Source organism: Euleptes europaea, chromosome 4 (genome assembly GCF_029931775.1).
Source record: "Euleptes europaea isolate rEulEur1 chromosome 4, rEulEur1.hap1, whole genome shotgun sequence".
Taxonomy (NCBI): Eukaryota; Metazoa; Chordata; class Lepidosauria; order Squamata; family Sphaerodactylidae; genus Euleptes; species Euleptes europaea.
Genome location: NC_079315.1, coordinates 133,841 through 160,027, shown reverse-complemented (window position 1 = coordinate 160,027; position 26,187 = coordinate 133,841). Strand labels below are relative to the sequence as shown.

Below are 26,187 nucleotides of genomic sequence, written 5' to 3'. Positions count from 1 at the left end.
CTACTGGCCCACAAGCGCCAGGAGCAAGCGCCGGTAGTCCCCGCTGGTGTCACTGGCGATCATGGTGCCCAACGTCTTCTGGTACATTTGCGTGAACAGCTGCTTGATTTGCACGAGATCAATCTGTGACAAAAAGAAAGCCACCCAAGGTCTATGAGGACTACAGAAGAGTTCCCCTGGGGCGGAAGGAGGGGAAGCTCCTGTGGAACTCAAGGGCAACTTCTACGATCCGGGGGCTGGGGAAAGCGAGCTGCTGAGCGGCATTCCAGATGCGCGCAGGCGCACACACACAAAGAGGCATGGAGACTGGCCACGTTCCAGTCACTCACGAATCAACCAGCTGCATGCTTCTTTGTGGGTGTGGAAGAGAGTGAGAGAGACAGACGAACAGACAGACAGCTTCCACACGGAGATTTTTCTCCACGTGGCCCTCACTATTGCTGTGAATGGAGAGATAACATGGAAGCATCCACACGCCCGTCTCCCTGGCCCTTTGCTGGCATCAGCTCCCTCTGGCTGCCGTTCCCCCCGCACCACCCGAGGGCTTCCGGTGTTGGTTTCTTTAAATTCGGTATTACCAAAGAGGCTATTTTATTCTATTTATTTACATTATTTATAGCCCACCTTTCTCACTGGGACTCAAGGGGATTACACAGAGTGAGTCAATACAAACAACAAAGATGGGACATTCAATAAACAGTGAAATAGGATTTAGGTTGCAGATCTAACCAGAAGTCTAAAAACATCTGAAGCAAAGCCTAAGTGTTAACATGGCACATTAAATGATGCAAAGTTACACAATGGGAGTGAACCCACAGCAACCAATACACAGGAGTACAGACCATAGCCCCATATCACTTATCCAAGTGAGTTTGTGAACCATTCTGTACAGTGCGGCCCTATCACCTGCACAGAAAAAGCCCTCTTAAAATAGTTCAGTTTTGCAGTTTGCGGAAAGGCAGGAGCACGGGAGCCTTCCGGACCTCCTCGGGAAGGCCATTCCACAAGGCAGGGGCCACCACGGAGAAGGCACCTGCACAGGCAGGTACTGACCTTGCCTATTTGCAGGCAGGCACCTGCAGAAGACCCCGCTCAAATGAGCGAAGCAGAGGGGGGGAGAGGGGGTCTTGCAGATACGAAGGTCCACGGAGGGCTTTGCATGTGGCAGAGCCAATACTTTAAATGGAGCCCCCTGTAACTGAGGGACGGGGATGGAAGGAACACGTGTCTGGCTTTGAGACAAAGTCGTTCTGCAGAGAGTGGTTAAGTGTTCGAACTTGATTGGTGGGGGAGGTTTTTTCTTTAGGGCTTTAGCATCGTCCTGGGGACAGGGTTTTTTCCCCTCTTCTGATGGCCTTCACTCGTGAGTAGGGTGGTTTTATTTGCTTGCTATGAATTGAGAGCATTTTCTTTATTGCCTTAAAAATAAATTTCGTTTTACAAAAGTAATGAGAGGAGCTGCACGTGTGGCGAGTGCCACTTTCCCCGGGGAAGAACTGAAGGCCGGAGACATAAGGCTTTGGCAAAGAAAAGTTCTGGGCCTTATTATTAAACGAACCACACCTTGCCCATTGGGAGTCTGAAGGGGATGCCGTCAGCATTTCAGACCTGGGCGAGAGGTTGCCGGTTGATACAGTCAGCAGAGTGACTGCAAAATGGGAGTCATATGCAGGCTCCGTCTACCTCCCAGTAACAGCCGACCTGCGGCATTCTGCACCAAGTGGAGTCTCCAAATAGATTTTGAGAAGAGACCAACATACAGCACATGACAGTAGTCTAGCCTTGATGTCCCCATGGCATGGAGCCTGGGGCCCAGATCCGCCGTATCGAGGGAAGGGGCCATCTTTCGAGCTAGGCTGAGTTGGAAGAAAGCCATCATGGCGACGGCATTGATGTGCCTCACCAGCAATAAATGTTGGGTCCCGTATAAACCCCAGGCTCTTTAACTGAGTCGGCAAAGGTCAGCTGAACCCCATCAAAAGCGGGAAGCATCATGTCCCTCAAGACAGCCACCTTCTTAACCAGTACTCCTGCAAGAATTGACCTAACCCTTTTAAAGGTATCTACCCTCCCCTGGCAAAGGTGTCAGACAAGGATGTATTTTATCTCCCTATCTCTTCAATCTATATGCAGAACATATAATTAGGAAAGCAAGATTAGATTTAGAAGAAGGTGGGTGAAAATTGGAGGGAGGAACATTAATAATTTGAGATATGCTGATGACACTACATTATTGGCAGAAAATAATGAAGATCTGAAACTACTGCTAAAAGTTAAAAGAGAAAGTGCCAAAGCAGGACTACAGCTGAACATCAAGAAAACAAAAGTAATGACTACAGGAGAATTACACAACTTTAAGGTTGACAATGAGGAAATTGAAATTGTTCAAGACTTTCTATTTCTTGGCTCCACCATCAACCAAAAGGGAGACTGCAGCCAAGAAATCAGAAGGAGATTGAGACTGGGAAGGGCAGCCATGAAGGAGCTAGAAAAGATTTTGAAGTGTAAGGATGTGAAACTGGCCACCAAGACTAAATTAATTCATGCCATCGTATTCCCTATTACTATGTATGGGTGTGAAAGCTGCCAAAAAAACAAATCAGTGGGTTCTAGATCAAATTAAGCCTGAACTGACTCTAGATGCTAAAATGACTAAACTGAGGCTGTCGTATTTTGGTCACGTCATGAGACGACAAGAGTCACTGGAAAAGACAATCATGCTAGGAAAAGTTGAGGGCAGCAGGAAAAGAGGAAGACCCAACAAGAGATGGATTGACTCAATAAAGGAAGCCACGGCCTTCAATTTGCAGGATCTGAGCAGGGCTGCCAAAGATAGGACATTTTGGAGGACTTTCATTCATAGGGTCGCCATGAGTCGGAAGCAACTTGACGGCACTTAACACACACACACAGCCTCCCCTGGCAGTGAGTTCCAGTTTAATCACTTGTTGAATAAAGAAGTATTTCCTTATGTCTGTCCTGAAACTACCTGTCCATCAACTTCACTGGATGCCCCAGAGGAAGGAAGGAAGGAAAAGTTCTCTCTTGTCTACCCCGAGCATAACTTTATAAACCTTATCGTGTCTCCCTTTAGCCAACTCTTTTCTAGACGGCAAAGTTGCAGACTCTGGTCATGAGCAGGAAGTGGGTTTTTTTGCAGGCGCAGTTTCATGGTTTTGTGGGCAGGCCCAGCTGGCTCGGCAGGGGACTTTCCACGTATTCAGGTGGCGTGCAGTCAGCAACCCTTTACACATGCGCGCACGTGAGGGCTGATTTTGCCAGACCTCCACAGGACAAATGGACAAATGGACAAATATCACCTGTGGACCACTCAGATCAGCCAAGAAGAAAAAGGTGCTCATAAAGAGGGGAGGGGGGACCTTCCAGCCAGCCATTCCTTGTCAAAGTACAGCCTGAAGCACCTCTTCTTGCGGGCCATTTCTGGCACAGAGAAGCATTGAAAAGCAAGCTCCCCAATGCTGAATGCAAGCTACCCAGTTTGGGCACCTCAGAGGAAGGGCCAGATGGAGGTCACGAACACAAGGAGACACCCCCCCCCCCCGCATTCCACCCTGCGACACAAACGGCGGAACTTCAAAACTGCTTACCTCGCTACGAGTGACAATGATTCTCACCAGGGTGGAGTCGTCTGTGCCGGCTCCTTTCATGGCATGATGAAGTCTCTCAGCAAAGAAGGCCGGCCGGTTCAGGGCACTCTGCACTGCAAGGGATGGACCCCCCCCCCACAGATCATTTCAAAGCCCCCAGAATGACGGGTCGCGTCTGGCAGAGCCCAGCCCCGGCGTTCGAAGCTGCTTTTAAGTTCCAACGCCTCCAAGGGGGTCTAAGGAATTTGGCCTGGTCCTTCTCTCTGCTCCCCTCCCCCCAGAGGGCTGTGGCAGCAATGGTACGGGGTCCACCTCAAGAACAGCCACCCGCACCAAGGAAGGGGATGCTGTAAGCATGGGTAGAGGGAGGCCGGGGGAACCCACTGTGGAACATCCGCCCGAGGGGTCTCGCCTTCACAAGTCCTCTTACCGATCGCCTTCAAGCCACGCTCGACATTTCCAGAGAACTCCCGGCCGATGGTGCTCAGGAGGTCACGGTTGGCGATCTGCAAAAAAGTGTGGAAGGACGGAGTGGAGACCCGTACAGCCCCCGCTCTCCCGCAGCGCCAGCCCAAGCAGAGGGGCACCCCGCAAAGTCCACCGTGGGCTTAAGAGTGCAGCTCTGCTTGGCACGGCGCGCTCAGAAACCCCCTGACAGACCCCCACCCCGCCCTACCTGAGAGTAAGCCTCGACGGTGGCTTTCAGCTGCGGGAAGCTTCTCGTGGCCAGGATCATGTTGAAGCAAGACTCGTCTGTGCCCAGTTTTCCTTCACCGGCTTGGTAAAGGCGCTGAGCGTCTTGCTGAGCCTTCTGGAAGTCCGCGGTTTGATTCTCATCCCGATTACCCTGCGAGAGAAAATCAGCGCCTCAGCCACACGCAGCCTATAACAGGCTCACCGGCAAGTTGCCCTCCGTCATGTTCTTTGCAGATTTAAGCCGGGTGTTTAATCTCTCGCCACTCAAGGCCCTGGGAGTTGACTGGAGTGGTGGGGGCAATCAGGGAAGCTACAGCCAACTGTGTGGTGCGAGCCATGCCCTTCCCTATTTTATTCTATTTATTTAGAAGAAGAGTTGGTGTTTATACTCCACTTTTCTCTACCTTTTAAGGAGACTCAAAGGGGCTTACAATCGCCTCCCCTTCCCCTCCCCACAGCAGCCGCCTTGTGAGGTAGGTGAGGCCGAGAAAGTTCAGAGAGAACTGTGACTGGCCCAAGGTCACCCAGCTGGCTTCACGTGGAGGAGTGGGGAATCACAGCCGACTTACAGTGATCCTGTTGGGTTTTTCAAGGCTAACAGAGGTGGTTAGCCATGGCTTGCCTTTGCGTAGTGACTCTGGACTTTTTTCCTTGGTGGTCTCCCATCCAAGTACTAAGCAGGGGTGACCCTGCTGAACTTCTGAGATCAGGCTAGCTGTCCGGGTCACCCTTCATACCTACATACGAGTGGTTGTGATGGAAGGACCTCTCACCTGACACATGGATACAAGTAACCGTTCAAAGTGACCTGATGTGTCTGCCCGAATATCATGCTCAATGTCTCTTCCAAACTCCATCTTGTAACAATGGACTATTTCTTTAATCTCCTGGTTTGTCCTGGTGCAAAGAATCTCGATCAGCACGCTCTCCTGAGTGCCTGCACCCTGCGGGTAGAGGAAGGAAGCCGCTTCACTGCAACGGGGGCTAAGAAACTGGTGCCGAAGAGGTGATTGTGCAAAATCCAGCAGGAAAGTCTCCCCAGAGCGCCCCAGGGCCTCTGCCCCAGTCCCGCTCCTTCTCCATGCAGCCTGCACAGGAGCAAAGACTCCACCAGCAGCAGCAGCCCTTAGCTGTGGCTCAGTGGTAGAGCATCTGCTTGGCATGCAGAAGGTCCCAGGTTCAATCCCTGGCATCTCCAGTTAAAGGGACTAGGCAAGTAGGTGATGTGAAAGACCCCTGCCTGAGACCCTGGAGAGCTGCTGCCGGTCTGAGCAGACAATACTGACTTTGATGGACCTTCAAGGGTCTGATTCAGTAGAAGGCAGCTTCATATATGTTCAAGGCAGGAAATCCCAGGGACACGCCTCCCCCCCACCCCCCTGGGTGCTGTTCCTGGGAACTGCCTTTTAATTCTCCTAGAAGCATATGTTTGCCATTCAGTGGGGCAGATCCCACCTTTATCCTACCACTCTATGAAGCCAAGTTTATTTATTAAACTATTTATATCCTAGCCTTCCTTTTGGGTCAGGTTTGGGTCAAGGAGCCTTCCTCCCAATTCCTCCATTGGAGGGGAACCACTTCAGTTGGAGCAAGAAGGGCTCCTGGGCTGATGGCTGATTTTGCCCCCATTCTGCTGTGCTCAGGGACAACGTCGCTGTATAAAATTGCAAACCACTGACTCCTCCAAAATAATTTATTTTGGATTTCAAGGATTGCAGCTGGCGGAATAAATGTGCACTAAAGCAGGACTTAGAGCCCCGTGGCGCAGAGTGGTAAGCTGCAGTACTGCATTCCAAGCTCTGCTCACGATCTGAGTTCGATCCCAGCGGAAGTCTGTTTCAGGTAGCTGGCTTGAGGTTGACTCAGCCTTCCATCCTTCCGAGGTCGGTAAAATGAGGACCCAGCTTGCTGGGGGTAAAGGGAAGACGACTGGGGAAGGCACTGGCAAGCCACCCCGTAAACGTCTGCCTAGGAAACGTCGGGATGTGATGTCACCCCATGGGTCAGGAATGACCCGGTGCTTGCACGGGGGACCTTTACCTTTACTTTAAAGCAGGACTTATCAAATGTTGTTACTGCCAGCACCCCCAAATCAACGTGGTTTCCACTAGCGCAGATAACCCTTTGTCACTGAAAAGAGAGTTTGGATGTTTTGACCCAGGCGAGAGTTTACAGCCATTGCTGATAATTCTGGTCTTCTGATATTTGACCTCTAGATTAGCCCAATGCAAAACAGTACCTTCATCGCGTGCCATAAACTCCACGCATCATAGTAAGTGCTGGGCATGAACAAGGCTAGGATCACCTCCTCCATATTTCCACTCAGCTCTGACTTCAAGTCTTTAATTAAATCCTGCACAATCAAAAGAGCAAACCATCAGAAATACGTGCGTGCCACCATTAACCCCAACCTTCTGGGTCCTGCGTCAGGCACCCATCCTGCTTACATAAGCTGTGAAATCATTACAGATTATTTATCTATTGACTTCATTTATATCCTTCCTTTCTCCCCATTGGGGACCCAAAGTGGCTGACGTTCTCTTCACTCTTCTATTTTATCCTCACAACAACCCTGTAAAGTAGGTTAGGCTGAAAGGGCATAACTGGCTCAAGGTCACCCAGAAAGCTTCCATGGCAGAGTGGGGATTTGAACCTGGGTCACCCAGATCCTAGGCCAACACTATAACCACTAGATGGCCTGTATGGCCCCTTCCTACTCTATGATTCTATGAGTTCCTATTCCAAAGCTACGAATGATTTCTCTTAAAGGCTTTACATGAAGCCTGAATAACATGGGGGACAAGATGGCACCCTGTGGAAGCCCAAAAGACAACTCCCACACTGAAGACAGCAGGCCTCCAATGACAACCCTCTGAGTTTCTCGGTGAGGAATGATTTAAACCAGTCCCCATACCCTACTTCTACCTCCAAACACCTCCACAGGAGAGCATCCCTACAGAAAAACGATGTGTCCCCCCCCCGCCCCAGCTTTTCAATGTTGTGGGTAGATAGCTGCCTCTTTGAGTGGCCAAGGGAAGGAAGGGGTCTTGAAGGGGTCTTGAGTTAGTGACGGATTTGTAATATACATCAGGGGCTCATTAATGTGGTTCTTAACATAATTTCAGCAACCAGGATGGGCAAAGATCCGGGGCACAAGAGGGGGGAGGTGGCTTTCACAGATCCAAGGGCCCTGTCAACTACCATCCCATGTCATGTTGGGGGCTGGACTAGATGGCCTGTATGGCCCCTTCCCACTCTTAAGATTCTAGGTGCCCTCTGAAAACAGGCAGCAGGGGGTCAGGCTGCAGCTTGGCCTTGACACACCGCACTGTGTCCTGAATCTGTGTACCAAATTTCAGTCCAGCACCTCAACCTTCCATAGAGTTGTAACATGACAAACAAATCTGGAAGGAAATGGGAGACGGGATGATTGTGCCCAAACCACCAGCCTCCGTTGGTTCAGAGGGTTCCGCCATACCTTGCCATACATGGTCTTGAAAGCAGCCTTGATTTGTTGCCTCTGACTATTCGAGCGGTTGGACACCACGTCAACGATTGCCTGCTCATCCGTTCCTACGAAGGAAAAAAAAGGACGTGCTGTGAACCACCTCCTCGGTGGAGCCCCGTACAAGCCAATGTTATGCTCGTCCCTTCCGCCCACGCCCATGCCCCCAGACTGCTGGGGGTTTATCAAGGCCTCCATTTCCCTAGTTTTACTATTAAAAATGTGAACTCAATGTTGTTGCATGTTTTGTTTTTTTGTTTTTTTAACACTCTGGGCTGTAGAGAAAGATGTCAAACATACGAGTAGTATCTGGAGAATGCTTCAGTACCGAAATGGGTTTTTACCCTGGTTGGGTGCAGGAGAGTACATTAAATGACCTGTATAATACCTTCTCCCATATTTACTAATTCTCAGCCTCCAGTTGCATCCACCTCTAACCTCTCTGTCACCCAATATTGCACAACAAATATGGATCCAGCAAATAAACAAAATTTGCAAATAAAACAGGAAAGGGATTTGGGGTTGGACCATCACTAGTGAAACTGGGAGGTACATATTGACATTTGGCTCCAAATTCATGGTATCTTCCCAGTTTAAGTAGAATTTCTTGAAAATGTTACATCAGCAGTATCTTACACCGCGTAAACTAGCTAATTTTTTTTTTGATAATTTACTGGATAAATACTGGCACTGTATATCAAGAGCAGACTTTCACCACGTGTGGTGGATTTACTCACAAGCAAAAAACTATTGGCAAGATCAGCCATCCTGAGCCTGACTTTGGTCAGGAAAAGGTGGGGTAAAAATCAAATACACTAAACTAGATATACTGAAAGCTAGTTTTGGATTAAGTTTGTCTCTGTCAATTGAGACCTTGCTGCCCAATTATGTACCAAAAGTTCCAAAACACCTGCTCTCCACGGTATCACACATCAGGACAGCTAGAATTGTGTTTGGAAGCAAGAAATAGCCCTGTCGATTCAAGAATGGGCACGAGAATATTTGGAGATTTATCAGTTGATAAAATTGACTGATTTAAGGAATGGGAAAGATCCACAGCAGACTGAATCAACTTGGAAACTTATGATGCAAAAGTGATGTCATTTTGTTAAGTAAAGGCTTCAGAAAATTCAAACATGAATAAATGTAAGTCCCGGAACATGGTGGCTCTTACCAAAACCCTTCATAGCTTTGCGCAGAACTTCCGCATCCCGCCCTGCATCAAAATTGGGAGCTGGTCGAATTGTGCCTTGCATACTCTGAACCATCGCTGAAGGCTGAGAATAAGACGTGTGTGTTAACTACACAAAATGTTGATTTCATTATAACACAAACCCTGGGAGTCAGGACTCCAGAGAGCCACACACAGATGCCGGAGGCACAATCGCCAGGGAGCGGAGCGGTTGCCTCTCGCTGATTTCATTATTTTATTTATTTGAAATGTTGTTTGTTTCCCAAGCAATAGGAATCAAACCACCACATGCTTTGTCCAAATCTGTTATAGTTTCAATGAACATACTGGCATCACTTATGGCCCAGACTCCTGAGAGAGTAAAGAAAGTCTCCCAAAGAAGGTACAAGCAGTTCCTACGGGGATCCCCAGATCTGACTTCCAAGTGATAAACATGTTTTTAATCAGATTTTTTTGTATGTATTTTGACCTCACAAGGCAGATATTTTTACCTCTTATTCAAGCAGAAAAGTCTTTAACTCAGTTTCTTTGTTAGAGGATTGCAGAGAAGGACAGGTCGGAGTGGACAGATCTGACCGGCCTGGGGGGTGAGCAAAGGCTCCTCCTCCACTGAAGGACAGGAGGAAACTCCACAACCTCTCCAGTCAATTTATTCTGTTCCTTACACTATTCAAAAATTTAGGAAGTTTTCTTTAACTTTTAACCTTCTTGAGGTATGAATTATTATCCACCCTGACCTCTTAAAATATTACACATGACACATTTACAGGTTCATTTCTGTAGATCCCCCAATTGAAAAGCTTGGCAAGTTTCTCTTGATTTCCGTGCATTTAAGCCTAAAAGAAAGCCAGAATTCAAGTAAGACCTGAGGAAACTCAGTGGAATTTAGGACACCCTCTCTCTCGGAGAAGCCGGTCTGGCCCCACAGCCTGATCTCATCAGATCTCAGAAGCTAAACAGGTTCAGCAGCCCTGGCTGGTACTTCAATGGGAGACCACCAAGGAAGAAGTCCAGGCCCCCAAATGCAGAGGCAGGAGGCGGCCAACCACCTCGGAATGTCTCTTGCCTTGAAAACCTCATGGGGTTGCCGTGAGTTAGCTGTGGTATGACGGCAAAAAACAAAGCTTTCAATATCTTTTAAAATAAATAACAAAACAATACAATAGCAGTGGAATATATCAAACTCAATCAACCACATTAGAAACCACTGAAAGGCTGAGAAAACAAAATAAGATGGTACCAAACAGACAGTTATGAAAAAGAGAGTTCCACAGACAGGGTGCCACCCTGGAAAAGGCCCCGTCTTCACCCAACAGAAAGTGGAGGGACTCAAATAAAGCCTTCAGTCAACATTTTAGCAACTGGACAGCTATGTATGCGAGCAGGCAGTCCTTCAGATAATTTAGGATTTTATAGATCAAGGACCAGCCTTTTGGCTTATGTGCAGGAATAAACTGGCAGCTAGTGAAATTATTCATGCAATGGCTAAATACGATAGTTCCTAGAATTAACACCGTCACAGCTGCATTCTGGACCAGTTGTAATTTATGAACATTCGTCACAGGCAGCCCCCTACATAATCTAACGGGCAGAAAAGACTCACCTGAGATCTTCTCAGGTGAACCAACTGAGGTTGGTTAAAGTACTTTATGCAACAGACAACATTTGAAGATCCATCTGCAAGGTCAGGTTAAACAGCACATTGAACTAGAGAACTGATCCTTTAGGGAAAGCCCTATCTAGAACATGCTGGACTCCCAATTCTTTTAAACAACTGTATCACCAACCAACAGCCCCTCAGTGTTTTCTGGACCAAGTATTAACTTTTAGGCCGTCATTCTGTCCATTGCCAACATTGGGCACTCAGATCCACTGTCTCCCTTAAACTTGCAAGAAATGCAAGAAAAACGGCTAAGCGAGTTCTGCTGAACTAGACCGGGCTGCCCTTCCACACCAAGGATTTCCCACATTTCAGCCACCTGACTCTTGCCACGTGGCATCATCCTCTAGTTGTGCACAGACCACTAACAACTGTTGTTTCCACACACAAAAAGGATGATGCCTTAGGTCCGATTCCACTGACCGTAAATATCTGGACATTTGTGATTTCCCCTTGTCTTCAGTCTCCATTTGGAATCTGGTGACCACAAGAATGCTGGGCAGGGGTTAAGGACTCCATCATCTTGGTACTACAAAGAACTCTTCACATGCTCTGAAGAACCTTCTACAGCCTAGGTAATGTGTACTTCACTGAGTTAGATCAACTGTATAACTTTTTATTTGAAAGTCCGTGTGCTGTTGTCTTTCTGTGGCTTGTCCCTGTATTTTATTTTGCTTTTTTCCCATCCGTTTTTGAATACAACCAACCTTTCCCCTTATTTTCTCTCTCTCTGTTTTATAATAAACCTTTTTATAAAGACATATTTTTGGCTTAGCTTAGTACAATCTATTTCTCTGGGATATTTCTCTTAAATCTCTTCCCTATATGCTAGATTTCACAGGTGCATTTGTGATAAGGTATTTTCCAGGGTTTCTGCCCTGTTACTTTGTTATTGGTCTAGTGCTGCACTAGAAGGATAGGTTCTCAGTGGGTCAGTCTAGATAATCTCAGGAGGTTCCTGAGTGGTGGTGGCTCGCTACCAGGGTGCTTTCCAGGGAACCCTTGGCCTAAGAGAGTTTCCCAGAAAGGAATAGCACCTTCTCCTCCCCATTCTGTAACAATTGGGCTACAAAGGACCAGTCCCTGGGAACAATTAGCATAACAGAAGAGAATTACCTGCCTTTTAGATAGCTGGGGAGGGGGTCCTCAGAGGCTCTGCAAATATGAGTGTTTTTTATTGTGTTTTTTATTCCTATCCAGCATTCATTATGGTTGTTGTGTTTTTTTTCCATGTAGAGACAATATGAGTTTATCGTAGGTCATGAATGACATATGGGCACAGACATTTGGCACAGTGCATGTGAAAAATTACATGTTACAGAAATCTCCTCATGGTTGTTTTTTAAAAAACAGAAAAGAATCACCCACAGCTCAGCCTGCCTCCTAAGGAGGGGGGAGGGGATTGTTGGAAGTATCTGCAAACACGTGACGCTTTTTCAGAAATGCACTGGATTATTTCTGTGCAGCACTGTGCTATCCATGCTCCTCAAAGTAAAAATTGGAACAGGGTGGGTGGAGAATTCTAAAGGTCATATAAAAACACAGCGGGGGGGGAGGGGTGTCAATGCACATCAGGTGTGAAAGGAAAACTATGGCAAACAATGGATTAGCCGAGGCTGTCTGGAATCTCCATTGCAAAGGCAATTCCACAAAGAATTGCATCAGCAAAGAGGCCACTGCTGGGAAGCCACCTGGTTGTAGAAGCAGCCCTGGTTACTTTTCTGTTCATTAAAAATAGTTCATGTTCTTTCCCAATAAAAAAAACTATATATTTAAAGAGGAGCATAAACAACATACCTGAGGAGGTACTGGAGTAGGTGTCTGACCACCAGGATATCCAGCTTAAGAAAAGAAAATAACATGAGGCCAATACATTCAATAGCTCTTTTTATAGGGTCTGCCATCCATTCAAGAATTTAGTTTTGAACTAGAAGTCTCCCTCCTGAAAACTCCCTACAGTGGAGTGCAAAGCATGTGACAGCCTCAGCACTCGTGAAGGGGCATAAGCACATGAGCACAGACACGTGGCCCATTGAGCGCAGTTTCCCACAACGACCAGTCAGATGCCACAGGGAAGCCCACGGGCCAGGCTCACAGGCTGCACCCCTCACTTGCTGGCTGCATCCCAGCCCCTGACATTCAGAGGCCCCATTTGGCTCCTGTGACTCACAGCTAACAATAGATCAGCATTCTACAAATCAGAGCTCTGGATCAAATGGCATCTCTAAGCTACGGACCCGATCCTTTAGGGAAACTGCTGCCCCGCCTAGAACCAGCCAGACTCTACAGCCCTCACAATGCCAATCTTAGCTGCCCAGGGACACACCATCAACGCACAAGCTCTCTTTCCTTCCCTCCTCCCCTTCTCCATATCAATTCCCCTCTTGGCTAACTTTAACTAAGCCAAGGCAAATCAGCACTGGAGCCAGCCTGGTGACCGGCTGCTAGTTTCTAACCGTTTTTCCGCACTGTGGTTTACAAGCGAAATAGAGAAGGAATGAAATGTTCTCCAGGGACATTTTGGGCCTCTGGCGAGCCTATGAACTGACTGAGATTGTGTGGAGATGCTGTTTCTATGAGCCAGTAACACCCCCACAGGTGGGGGGAAGCTGTACATGACAGAGCTTCAAAAGCATTCTCTGATCAGAGATACACTTTTATCTAAAACGTTTCTTGTATCCAAAATCTGCTTTCGTAGTCTTATATTTTATCAGATGTACACCACCACTGGAAGAAGTGCAATAAACAGACAAGGATACCTGTGCATACCTGGTATTTGTGCTGGTCCACCTCCTCCATAACTTTGGGACAGGGGCTGCGGATAGCCAAAGGTGGAACCATTAGAGGGGGCCCCAAACCCAGGACCTGGGATAAAAATAAGGAGACACAAATGATGCCACTGTAGCCAAAAGAAACACAAACCATAAAAAAGACCCTTCATATACCTATCAGCTTCGCATTACTTAATTTTATTTTATTCACTTCATTTCTAACCTGCCTTTCTCCCCAGTGGGGGCCAAAAGAGGCTTAGACCCTCCTCCTCTCCTCCGGTTCATCCTCACAGCAACCTTTCATGACAGAGTGAGGATTTGAACCCGGGCCCCCCCGGATCCTAGTCCCAACATTCTAACCTCTCCACCACCCTGGCTCTCTTCCCGCACTGGCTTACGGTACCCTCATGTAACAACTCATTTTCCTCAGCTAACATTTTTCATTTATACCCAGCTACATTTATTCAAAGTCCAGATCTATCTCACAAGTTTAAGTTAAAACAACAGGACTGCAGGAACAGCCCAAACCCACGGGCTTAATGGCGACATACAGAAAACTCTGTATGGGTAAGAATGGCAGCTTATGCAATCCCCTCCAGCACCTCTGCTGCTGCTCCCACGCCTGCCAACGCTGCTTCTCACTATTTTGGCTTCAGGTGTCCCCACCATGTGAGGCTACACCACCAGCAGCCTGAGAAAGGGCCTTCTCGGTTGTGGCGCCTAAACTTTGGAACTGCCCTCCTAGGGAGATTTGTCTCTCTCCCTCTCGCACTGTCCTCCGCCTGGAGGTGAAGACTTTTTTGTTTCATTTGGTGTAACCCCCCAATACGCTCTTATCAGCCATCCTCCCTGGTGGTGTCTGTTTTTATGTTTATAACTTTCTATTGTATTGTTAAACATTTGCATGTACATCTTAAATGCTGTTTTAATGCCTGATGTTTGCTGCCTTGGGACCCTACTAGGACGGCATATAAATGTGTTAAACGAATTAGTAATTAAGAAACACGTAGAATCTTATCCCACCAACTGCCCTATCATTCCGTACATCACAAAAATGGACACTTTCAATGCATTTATTGGGTTGAAGTTTCAGAAACTCTAATACACATCAGCTGTGAATTAATTTAGAAATATCAGCCAATGTCCATTTTTTCCCCAAGGGATCCACTGGTTGTTTCTAACGTGTTCCAATGTGCTGCTTTGCTGCCGTCAATAAACTCAACATTAATTAGCATATCTCTTAAACATTAAATTAATTAAGAAACACATGAGATCTTATACCATCAATTGCCCTATCATTCCACACCATCACAAAAACAGATCTCTTAGGAAATTTAAAATCTGTAAGCTCAGACATCAAGGTTCTACTAGGCATTCGTATTAATCGTCATGACCCAAAGACACATCATGCATCAGCCTGGGACAAAGGAATAATCTCCAACAGATTCTGGAATCTGACCGATAAATGCCTGCTCACCTGTGGAGAGCTAAGTAACAACCGTACATCCCATTAACAAAAGTTCTCTTTGATCAGAAGAGATTAAACAGCCAAATTCTGCTGCTGCCACTTTTGCAAAGCCGAAGGTGCTGGGAACAGCTCTGGGGCTGACCAAGGAAAAGAATCGCTGAATGCCAGATTCCCCCTTCTTCACTGCAGAAGGGCTCGGGATGGCAGGGCCCAACAGCAGCACAGTGGACACAGACAGCCTCCTGCTCTAACTGTGCTGTGCAGACCCGGAAGAAGAAAGTTCCCTGGGAGCCCCACAAGGCTCTGAGCTGGGCTTCAATCTAACAACATTAACAGCATGGCCACATTTCCTTCTTTGTACCACCGGATACACATGCTCAGCTACAGTAGAGCAGCACGCTGTTTTGGCACATTACCTGCAGGGTAAGTTGGCATCCCACCAGGCTGAGGAGCTCCAGGGTAGCCACCGGGTGCAGGTGGATATCCACCAGGTGCAGGATAACCAGCAGGCCCTTGGAATCCACCTGCTGGTGGAGCAGCAGGGTACGCACCACCTCCCATAGGCGGGAAACCTCCAGGCACGGTGGGGTAAGGATATTGCCCAGCAGGTGGATAAGCAGATTCTTGCCCTGTGGGCTAAACACAGCAGTGCGTATGGAGTTAGCACAGTGCAAAAGAGATCCTAGATTAAACTCCCACACCACACAAGCGCCCTTGCATGCAACAGTAGTGAGATACTACAGGGGGCCCACCCTCTAGAGGTTTGCAGTGGGAAATTTACCACAGGAGTAGGTGGGGCCATGGGAAGGCGGAGGAGCAGAAAAATCAGTTCTCAGTTACTTTCAGCCTGGTTTCTGGCTGCAATCATGAACTGAAAACCACCTTGCTGTAACCTGTCTGTGTAAAGGAGTGCATGCCTCTGCCCATGTACAGAATCCCTTTAGATAGTGGAGGAAAGTGCAGTCAAGTCACAGCTGACTTATGGTACCCCTGTAGGGTTTTCAAAGCAAGTGGCAAACAGAGGTGGCTAGCCACTGCCTGCCTGTGTGGCAACCCTGGGTCTCCTGGGTGGTCTCCCATCCAAATACTAACCAGGGCTGACCCTGCTTAGCTTCCGAGATCTGACAAGATTGGGCTAGCCTAGGCTATCCAGGTGAGGGCACAGCCTCCCGAGACAATAATAAAATGCACTGCATAAGCAGAAATGTTAGTACACTGTTACTTCATTCAAACAAGTATACTGTCACCCACAAGTGAAGATTTTCTGCTCTCTAGTGTTTTAAGCACAAGGGCGAGAGTACAAAATCTAGCATCTCTCTAGAATATTCCTTTCAAGAATCCCACAACTATCAAACCACATTAATCTGTTTGCTTTATAATCTGTCTTTCTTGCTGAGAGTCAAGGTGGGTTACAAAATTTAAAAATGCAACAATATGACAGGAGATATAAGCAAAACAAAAACTGGATTACAGAAATTAGAAAATAACGCAGGGAGAACAAGATAATGAATACAGTAAACGGCCCTAGTCCATTTATCAAAGCCCCCTCTTGAACAATCCCATTTTACTGCATCACACAAGAAGGCAGCAGTTCATTGTTTCAATCTGAAACCTCTTTAATACACAACCTGCACAACTCCACGGGAAGCACAGAGAAAGAAGCCAGCCTTCATCTGCATACAAACCCTCACTGAGGACCAGTTACATATTTACTTGTTGACACTCAAGGGAGACCACAGAATTAGAAGCCAATGGCATAAACACAGAATAATGCAAACGGCAAACAATGTCATGAAAACCATGTAATGCTTACTGGTCACACTAGAGTGTGACACAAGAGCCCAAACCCAGGAAGCAGCTTCAGTTATAAGCAAGTTAATACTTACAGGATAACCGGGAAAAGCAGGGTAGCCTGAGGGAGGATATCCTGGGTACGACATTCTGAAAGTGAAGAGGAACACCGTGTGAGAGTCGCTGGCGACCATCAGCTGCTTCCTCAACCGGATGCATCCGCTCTCAAGAGCACAGCAACAACACAGCCCAAGGAGGGATTGGGGGGGGAGGGGAAGAGTAGGTATGGGGACACCGGGAAAGTTGGTCGGTTGCCCTATTAGCCAACTACCCCCTTACAATAATCATAAGCCTACAAAAAATGACTTCCCAACAACGCCTTTTTTAACACACTCACTGAGCAGAACATTGATGGCCAAATTCCACATTATGTTGGGACTCCATGACTGTATCTCCCAGCATGCATTTTATCTTTAAAAAAGCAGCCACTAGAGAAGGAGGGGGGTAGTACCTTATTTTATTTATTTGGTTTTATACCCTGCCCTCACTCCCTGACCGAGGCCGGGCTTCGGGCGGCTCACAACAGAATGATTCGTACAATGATCACCCCTCACACCAGGGAAATGACAGAGAAAGGGTTAACCCCCCCCCCCCATCGCCAGTACCAGAGCCCTGACTCAAACACCCCCCACTTGCAGCTTCTTGTTTAAGGCTGAAACACACTCCAGAAGATCTGGCCAATTTGTCTCTGAAAAGGAGCTGCAGGTTTACATCTTCCTTGCTGAGTGATTGGGTTCCCCCCTCCCTCCGTAAGGAAGAGGGTGATCAACACACTGCTCAAAAAGCAACATTTGGAAACTGAGGGCAGAAGCCCCCCAGGGATGTTGAGATGTGCAGGCCGCCACCCAGGGTGGTCTCTTGTTACAAGAGAGAGAGAGAGAGAGAAAGAGAGAGCTAAGTTTAGACCGATTGGCTCAGCACAATGAGTCACGGATCTTCGTTATGTTTGTTAGCCTTCTGCAGGGAAACGGAGTCCACGCCCTTCACCAGGACAGTTTCATAACATCAAGCAGGAAACGGATTAATTTAATGGAAGAGTTGGCTGATGGGAAGTTTAAATAGCTTTTAAGGGAAAGATCACCCAAACTAGAAACCTTTCCAGGACATTTAAAAGGCTTTACTTATTTTAATTCAAATGCCATACAAATAAATTGACAGCAAAACCTTTTCGTCCAGTTATGTCGACCAAACTTCAATATTTTCCAGATTCTTCTCCCCACCCCCAGACACTCACACCTTTCAAAACAAACCATTTTCTATGCATCAAACATGCCAAGGACCACAGATTTAAAGCTATTCAATGTATCTTAAGGGAATAAGCTTAATGAGGGTCTTGATGTGTCATAACAGTACGGAAAAGATTATCCTGTTAAACAAAAAGGCTCACAGCCCTGACTTGTAGAATACGTGGAAGAAACACAAGATGTCTGTAATGTGCACCTCTGGCACATGGAATTATGTACATGGAGATTTTTCGTACGTTCCTGAGAAATTCCCTCCAGATAATCAGGGGGCATTTATGCATGGGAGGTTTTGCTTTGGATTTGCCACTCTTTAGATACACATTTTCCCCATCTAAATTCTCAAAACTCAACAATAAGCCCCCATGCAGTTTTTTTTTAGAATTCAGGTGGGGAAAATGTGCATCTAAAGAGCAGAAAATCCAGGGCAAAAACTCCCATGCATAAATGGCCCAAGACTTATCTTATTTATCTTGTTTCTCCATGAATTTCTTCCCAGTTCACAATCCATTATGGAAACAAGAGGGCTGTAACTGAAGTGGTGCTGCTCTCTGTGCAACGGGTTGTGAGGGGCTGCTTCACACACCAGCCAGCAGTGCCTGGGAACTCCCCCCGGGCCAGAGAAAATGTGCGGCAGACAAAACTACTCTAGAATTCACTGCCACCACTTCCACTAATTTTACAGGCAAGAACGTGTACATTTGGGCACTGTTGTTTTGCCCTGACTGCTCACATCCTGCCCCAAGGAACAGAGGAGTGAAAATTCGGCTCTCAGAATCTTGTGTGTTTGGACTAGTGGCATCAGACTGCTAAAAATTCACTTACCAGCATTATGTGCCTTTAGGCTTCCTAAAGGGGAAAAAAGACCCCTTCTTCTGACTCAGGAGCAGCAATTTCATACCCCACTAACCCTTTCAGCAGTCAGCCTGTTCCAGTGGTTGATTGTTGTTGTACACGGTTTTGAAGGATATGGAACCCCCTGGATGATACACAAGGCCTCCCTTGCCCCTTCCGAGAACAGAGAGGGGGGTTCTCATAATCATTTGGACCAGGCAGAACTCACACAGGCCCCCCCCCCACAGAGTTCACTCATCCATGCAGAGGGCACACACAACAACACTCGGTGGCAACAACCATAAAGTGCTGTTGGCTAGTAAGTCAAGGTGAAAGTCAGTGGACTGCAGCATTAGATTCCTACCTGAATTATTCTTGGAAGTGGCACTACAACCGGTCCGGTGGCAACTCAGCTCAATCTGAAAGAGGGACAAAGGCAAGAGAACATGCTCTCAGCTGAGTGTCGCTTCTGCTTAGTAGAAGTATGAGAACTACTGGTGGCTGGCCCCTCTCCACAGGCACCCCTCCCTCCACTTCCTCCCATTCACATCCCCAAGCGCAAGCGCAGACCTCTTCCACTCCATGTTCTACTCATTAGTTAGTTTCATTAGTTAGCTGCTTATTAACACATTCCCTCAGCACTGAGCCTCCTCTCCCATTGCTAAAGTATGCAGTGAAGTACACGGCAATAAAATAAAACCCAAAGTAAATAGTGTTAAATTATTGTGTGGTAATCTGATTTTAATTTTGATAAGTTTTTATATCACATTTTATCTGAAATGCTATAGGCTTGCTACATATAGTGTGTACTTATTGGTCTTTGACCGCAAATAAAATTCATTCATTCATTCAAGTAAATAGAAAAAAAAAAAACTTAAAAAATAAAACCCAAAGTTGATTTATAAAACTAAAATGGAAAAAATAACGTAATTCCGCTTTTTGAAATATTTTAATTTTAAAATATTCTCAAACCACCAAAAAATTAAGCACTGCTATAAAAAACTTCTTTCCAATACCTCTTGAGGGAGGGGGTAAATATTCAGACAGAAACCAATATAATCTCTTGCATTGACTTCTGCATCGATCAGTTTCAATAAAGGGAAACCTTTGCATATTTTCCCAGGTTCTCATCTTTCCTATGACTCATCATAACACCAGAGCATTTAGTCTGATTAAAGTTTATTCCAGAAGGCTTAAGGGCATTTCTGCTCTGCCAGCATTTTACATATTAATCACCATTTACAAAAGAAGGGTGTTGTTGTTTTTTTGTTAAAAAAGAGATAATAATGTAGTAGAGAAACCTGACTAGAAAGAACGTAATGTAGCCAGCATTCTGATCCCATCACTCTCAAAAAGCAAGCTGCAAAGAACTGGCAACTTGGTCAACATGCCAAGGATTTTTTTAAAAATACTATTCGCTGCTGAAAAGGAAAAAATAAATAAAACTGAACCCAAGCCAGGAAGAATGCAAAGCAGCCTCACGCCAAGCAAGCGCCTGCTGCCAGGGCAGGAACAGAGACTAGGAAAAGTATGCCACACCCAAGGGCAAGCCAGATCAGCGCACATCCCATATCCCACAGCAAAGTACAGATGGGATGAGCAAAACACACAGTGTAATAAATGCCCCCTGGTTACTCCCTTCTTTTGTGGAATCAGACATCTCTTAAGGGGACCTTCTTATTGGGAGAGAAGGGGGCAGAATAAGACACTTTGATTTCATGTGAAAAGTTACATTTTTGTCACTCAGAAAAACGAGTGACAAAGCCAGTAAATCCTTCACAAGTGTCCACACAGACAACCCTGCTGCCTGAAGAGAATTCATGCAGAGTAATAAAACACAACACAGGGGTGGGGGGTGGGGGCTAGAAGCAGGGATGTGAGGGGGGGGAAGTTAAATGGAAAACCAATAAAGTGTGGGGGAAAGTACAGGCCCAAAATGGGACAGGCGAGGGAGGGAATAACAGAGAAGCAGCGTTTAACAGGATGATCAGAACTAGCAAGATGAGGGCAGCGGGGAGGAATGCAGGAAGAGAAGGTTAAAAATAGGTGGAGCCTCTGAGATACAGGCAGCCCACCACCATTAGCAGCTGCCTTAGAAGCAGCAGCGTTGGTTGTAATACCTCCCCTTTTCTCTACCTTTAAGGAGTTTCAGAGCGGCTTACAAGAGATCCTTTATGCTCCTATCACGCACTTGCTACAAGTCAGTACCTGCTGCCACATACTTGGGGAGGAAGGGAGAAGAGCGCTACTAATTTTCTGGGTGACACTTTGGATGGGACCCTGACAGACCGTTCCCTCCACAGAACTGCAAGAAGCTCCTGTCAAGATTGCTCAGTTGTGATGAGCCTACGTGCCCCTACGAATAAGTCTGTGGACAAAGATATGTAGAATAATGACAGATGGGTCTCTGTGCCATTTGTGTCTGGCGGATCTATCCTACGTGTCCCTGGCTTCCGGGATTACGGTACCCAGTTGTGAGTGAGTCTTAGAAGTGTAAGAGACTGCTGAGTGGCAAAGATCTGTATCTTGTGCTTTTGTTTTAAAATAAAGAAAATACGAGGCATGAGCTCAAGGAGACCATTCTTGTAAGTGGCGATCCCCAAATGGTGGGTCAAAATGAACCTCAAGCTTGCGCATTGGTTCTCAGTGCAAGCGACCAGCTTTGCTAAGGGACAGATCCCTTTGAGGGAGAGAACTCTCTTTTACCTTTTGCATAAGAGCTCATGTTTTCAGCCTGTCCAATCCATAATTCTGCAAAAAGCAGTCCCTCCCAAGGCTCGGGACGGCCTGGGCACAACACCGTCAGTAGGGGAAATAGGCGGGGCGTTTTCTATTGGCGATGAACTCCTTTCTCCTGGGACCGGGCAGGCTTGGACCCACCCGCAGTTTCGGCAAATGGAAGCAATTCCCCCTCGGCAGAGCTGGACCGTCTTGGCCCCCCACCCCACCGAGGCTCAAAAGGCCCCCTGAAATGCTGCTCGCGGGGAACAGCGTGAGGGGGGGGGGCGGGGAGTCGAAGGTCTGCAGCAGGAAGATCATGGGGCGCCTCCCCGGACTCCCACCCGGAGAGCCCCAGGGGGGGCGGGCGGGCGGGGGGAGGCCCTTGCCTTGGGACCAGGTGGCTTCCGCTGGCTCCCTGTCCCACGTTGGGCATCCCCATGCTGTGAGGGGGGGGAGGAGGAGGAGGGGGTCCCACGGGGGGGTCTCAGTGAACGGCCTGCAAGTTCACGACTAAGAGGAGGGTGCAAAACGCGCCCCCGCCCGCCCGCCCGCCCGCCCGCCCTGATTGTACGAGGAGGAGGAGGGCGTGGGTTGGGGGGGGGGGCCCGCACCTGGCCGCAGAGCCGCACCTGCGCGGGGGGGGGGCTGAGCAGCCGGCTCTAGAGAAGACGCAGCAGCATTGAAGGGGCCCCCCCGTCCCTCCCCCCCCAGGTCGGCGCTGTCGACTCGAGGTCAGGGCGGGGCCCAGTCTGTGGGGGGGGGGCGGGGCGCCCCTCACTCCGCCCAGGATAACGACGCCCCCCCCGCCCCAATGGCACAGGCCGGGGGGTGCGGGGTGTGGGGGGGGGCGCCCCCGCAGACAGCCGCCCTCCAGCTGACGAGAACGCGGGCTCTGGGGGGGGCGGCTCTTGCCCCCCCCCCGACTGACGCAGCACTAACGTGCCGAGGGCGCGGGGGAGACCGGCGGGGGGGGGCGAGGGGTGGGGGGGAGGCGCGCGCACGAGAGAGAGAGGGAGAGAGAGAGGAGCCCCCCTACCCCCCCCCGCTCACCTCAGCCACGGCCCGCTCGTCCCCCCTCAGCCCGCGGAGTGGAGCCAGGAGACGCGCGAGGGGGGAGGGGGAGGGGGAGGGGGGAGGGCCGCCCCTCCCTCCCCCCTCCCCCCTCCCCCCCCGGGCCTCCGCCTCTCGGCGGGCGCCGCCCCCGCCCGCGCGTCAGTTGTCGGGGAGGGCCGCCCTTCCCTCCCCCCCTCCCTCCCTCCCCCCAGTTTCCCTGCCCCACTTCCCCCCCAGCCGGGGGGGGCACCGGGGGGGGCTCTTCCGCCAGGTGTACACAACCACCACCCTGGGCCCTACGAGGGAAGCCCCCCCCCACGCGGCCCACGCAGGCCGCCGCCGCCCCAGTCGGGGCCCCCACGGCGCTCCTCTGACCCCCCCCGCCCCCTGCACGTCTCTCCGGGGGGAGGAGAGGGGGGGCCGAAAGGCTGCCGGGAGTTGTTCACGGGACCTGCGGCGGCGGCGAGGGGGGCAGGCAGGCAGGCCGGGGCTCCAGGAGGGGCGTGGGGGGGTGTGTGGGGGGGGGAGAAATAGCTGCCGCGTGAGTGGGGGGGGGGAACTTTCCCCACCCATACAGCATCTATGCAGAGTCTCCTGTGACCTTCCCCCGAATAACCCAGGGGAGCCCCCCCCTCCCCTCCCCTCCCCCCCCCCGAGGGGCCCGAAACGCAGCGCCCGAGCCCGCCAGCCCGCTACCCGACAGCGCTGACCCGGGGGCGGAAAGGGCCCCCCCCCAGCACGCCGCCCCTCAGCCACCGACCCCGCGGCGCCCTGACCCACACCTCGGCCGCCGGGCCAAAGCGCAACACAAAGCCGCCGCCGCCATGAGCGCCGCTAGTCCACTCGCCCGTGAACAAACACCCCCCCCACCCCCCAAAACAAACACACACAGATCGATCGATCGACCGATCGATCTCCAGAGCTCAGAACCGCAAGACGCGATGCGCACCGGGGGTATCATTGGGTGTCTGAACACCCCCCCCCCAAATAGGGCTGCCAACCTCCAGGTGGCAGACGGAGATCCCCCAGGATGGCGCCTGGTCTCCAGACCACAGAGACCCCGCTCCCCGGCAGAGCACGGAGGGGTGGAGCCCGCCGCCTCGGGCCACGCGCAGGTCCCCTCCCCTCAGGTCTCCCCCCGCCCCTCCCTGCAACCCCTGCCTTCCCCAGGCCCCACACACCCCCCCCCCAAAAAAAATCTCCAGGAATTCCCCAACCCCCCTTTTGTTATGCTGAAGAATCAGTTAGAACTCAAATATCTCCCCCCCCCGCCCCACCCCGCCCCCACTTCACCTGTTGGGGCTCAAGAACAGAAAGGGGGCTCTAAAGCCTGATCAGGCCAGCTACCGAAAGACCCTTGACTGCATGCGGACAAAGATAACCAACCTTTTAATCTTAAACTGGGCAAAGCAGAGCAGAAGAGGGCAGAGTCCTCTGACTCATCGCAAGACGCTCTCATGAAAAACCACAACGCCTGCTCGCATCTTCTCCGTTGCGTTTTCTCCCAAGAAAACACAATATACGGAGAGTGGAGTAACCAGGACACGTCACAACAGGCACAAACCAGGGCTGCCAAGCCCAAGGGTGTGTGTGTGTGTGTGTGTGTGTGTGTGTGTGGTGCTGCCTTCTTGGATTTCAAATCTCTTCAGATGACTCAAACCGGGGGTCCCCAATGTGGCGCCTGCCAAGAGTTCTCAGAAAGTGGCAGGGTCAGGCGAGGCTTTTGCCCAGCAGAGTTTCTGATTGGTTGTGCAGGTTTGTTTGTTTTTAAATCAACAACCCAGCACAAGGATCTTCACTGCATGCCTGAAGTAGGGCTGCCAAGCCCTCGGGGAGGACAAGGGATCCACTGTCCGCCACCGCTCCGAGCGGCGGTGGGGGGGGGGATTCTTTAAAATTGCAGCCTCTTGTACTTACTGGAAGTTCTTACAGGAAGTGGCAAAAGGGTAGCTTTAGGAATCACTGGAAACTCTTATGGTTTTACCTTTGTCACTTCCTGTGCAAACCTCGGGTTAGTACCCAAGGCTGCATTTAAGACTTTCTTCTGCAACGCTACGCCTCCCCTCAAAAAACTCTCCTGCAGTTTATTGCCACCTAGGGCCCCTTCACATGTGTAGTTGTCACAAGCTGCCAGGCATAGAAGGCTCAGAAGGACCAAGCAGCTGCAATGTGGAACACCCTCACCTATCCAGGGGGAAGTGATCCTACTTCCGATTGTGCCGGGAGTCCTTTGTGGATTGAAGCAGTGTACCCAGAGCTTTCTCCCAAGGGAGACTGCGGGGCATAAGACCAAGGGGTGGGGGTTGAAAACCGTGCCTGGGAAAGCTGATGGTGTGGGACAGGGCAGAGGACAGAGTGCCAGTCCCTCAAGTGAGAGACCCCCCTGCTTGCAAATCACACCCAGCCTAGAGACTGTCTCCCACTAATGTCTGGCTGATAAATGTGGGTCGGAACTGCAGAGTAAGGAAAAGGAGCAGCCTTCGCATTCAGAGAAATCACTATGTAGACCTGTCCAAAGACCTTGTTTTTCTATGGTGAGAGGTGATGGGTGTCAGACTGCCTGGCCGTTAACGTCCCCCTCGTCCTGTCAGCCTCCTCTAGTAAAGTACTCTCTGTTGAAAAAGGCTCTGGAGTATAAAGCATTATGCCTCTTCAGTCCTTTGGCCAGATTTGAGGTTTTTTCCTAGGGTGGAGGGGGGGAAGAGGGCAGGAATTTGACAACAGTTATTAATTGGTGAGTAAAAGGGATCCTGAATTGAGGCTGTCGAGAAACTGTGCCTTTGCCACTGGGAGGCAAACCTTAGCAACGGAATGTCCCAGCTTCTCCTGAAATACACTCCTCCCCCCACAACTACAATCACCTGCCTCATGCTTTCTTGGGCTTGACGACACAGCCACATGACCAGCTCGTGAGAAATCACAATAAACCATGTGCAATGAAAGATCGTGCCAACTCACATTCCTCTTGCCAAACATAAATATCACTGCTGTAGTGTCCCTCCCGCACCCCTCCCCACCTTCTCTTCTTGTCTCTCCAGAGGTCTTGTTCAGTCAGGAACACCCCCAAACCAAAAGCCCTGCTGAGCAAGCATCCCACCCACTTTGCTGCAGCGTGGGACAGGAGCCGGGAAGAGTCCTGGCAAACACCACATGGCTCGGAAAAGCCAAAGGGGGCCGCTAAAGATCCAGATGTGGCCCACCAACGACGGACATGGGAAATTAACGCATGGGCAGAATGTTCTTGGTTCGCTCCTCCCTTATCTCACAATATTTTAATCAGAGACTGGATAGTCAAACGCATGACGCTAGTCCATCCCACTTTAAGTCCGAAGCAAGTAGCTGCTGGAGGCTCCCCGTGCATTTGAGCCACCCATATAATGTAGGGGAGTGACCGCCGTGTCATTGCCCAAGGATTGGCTGAGGGGTTATCCAATCAAAGGCCAATTCTCCCCCCTAGTAGGGGAGTGACCGCCAGAGGTCCCACAACGGGGCTGGCGCCAGCAGAGATTTCACGCTGGATTTAACCCATTAGATTTAGCGCCTTTCTCTCCAAAACTGACAACAATTTGAACTCTTATGTGAAAATA

General features: G+C 49.4%; 1 protein-coding gene across 1 annotated transcript; it reads right to left on the bottom strand.

The window, feature by feature from the left end:
• On the bottom strand, positions 1-16,840 carry ANXA7 (annexin A7). The gene is made up of 12 exons (XM_056847905.1): positions 16,787-16,840; positions 15,317-15,536; positions 13,431-13,526; positions 12,459-12,502; positions 8,984-9,086; positions 7,783-7,877; positions 6,544-6,657; positions 5,078-5,248; positions 4,285-4,455; positions 4,039-4,114; positions 3,609-3,721; positions 1-123 (listed from the first exon to the last, which is right to left on the bottom strand). The coding sequence occupies exons 1-12, from the start codon at positions 16,838-16,840 to the stop codon at positions 1-3; spliced, it is 1,380 nt and encodes a 459-aa protein (XP_056703883.1).
• Positions 16,841-26,187: the final 9,347 nt, after the last annotated feature.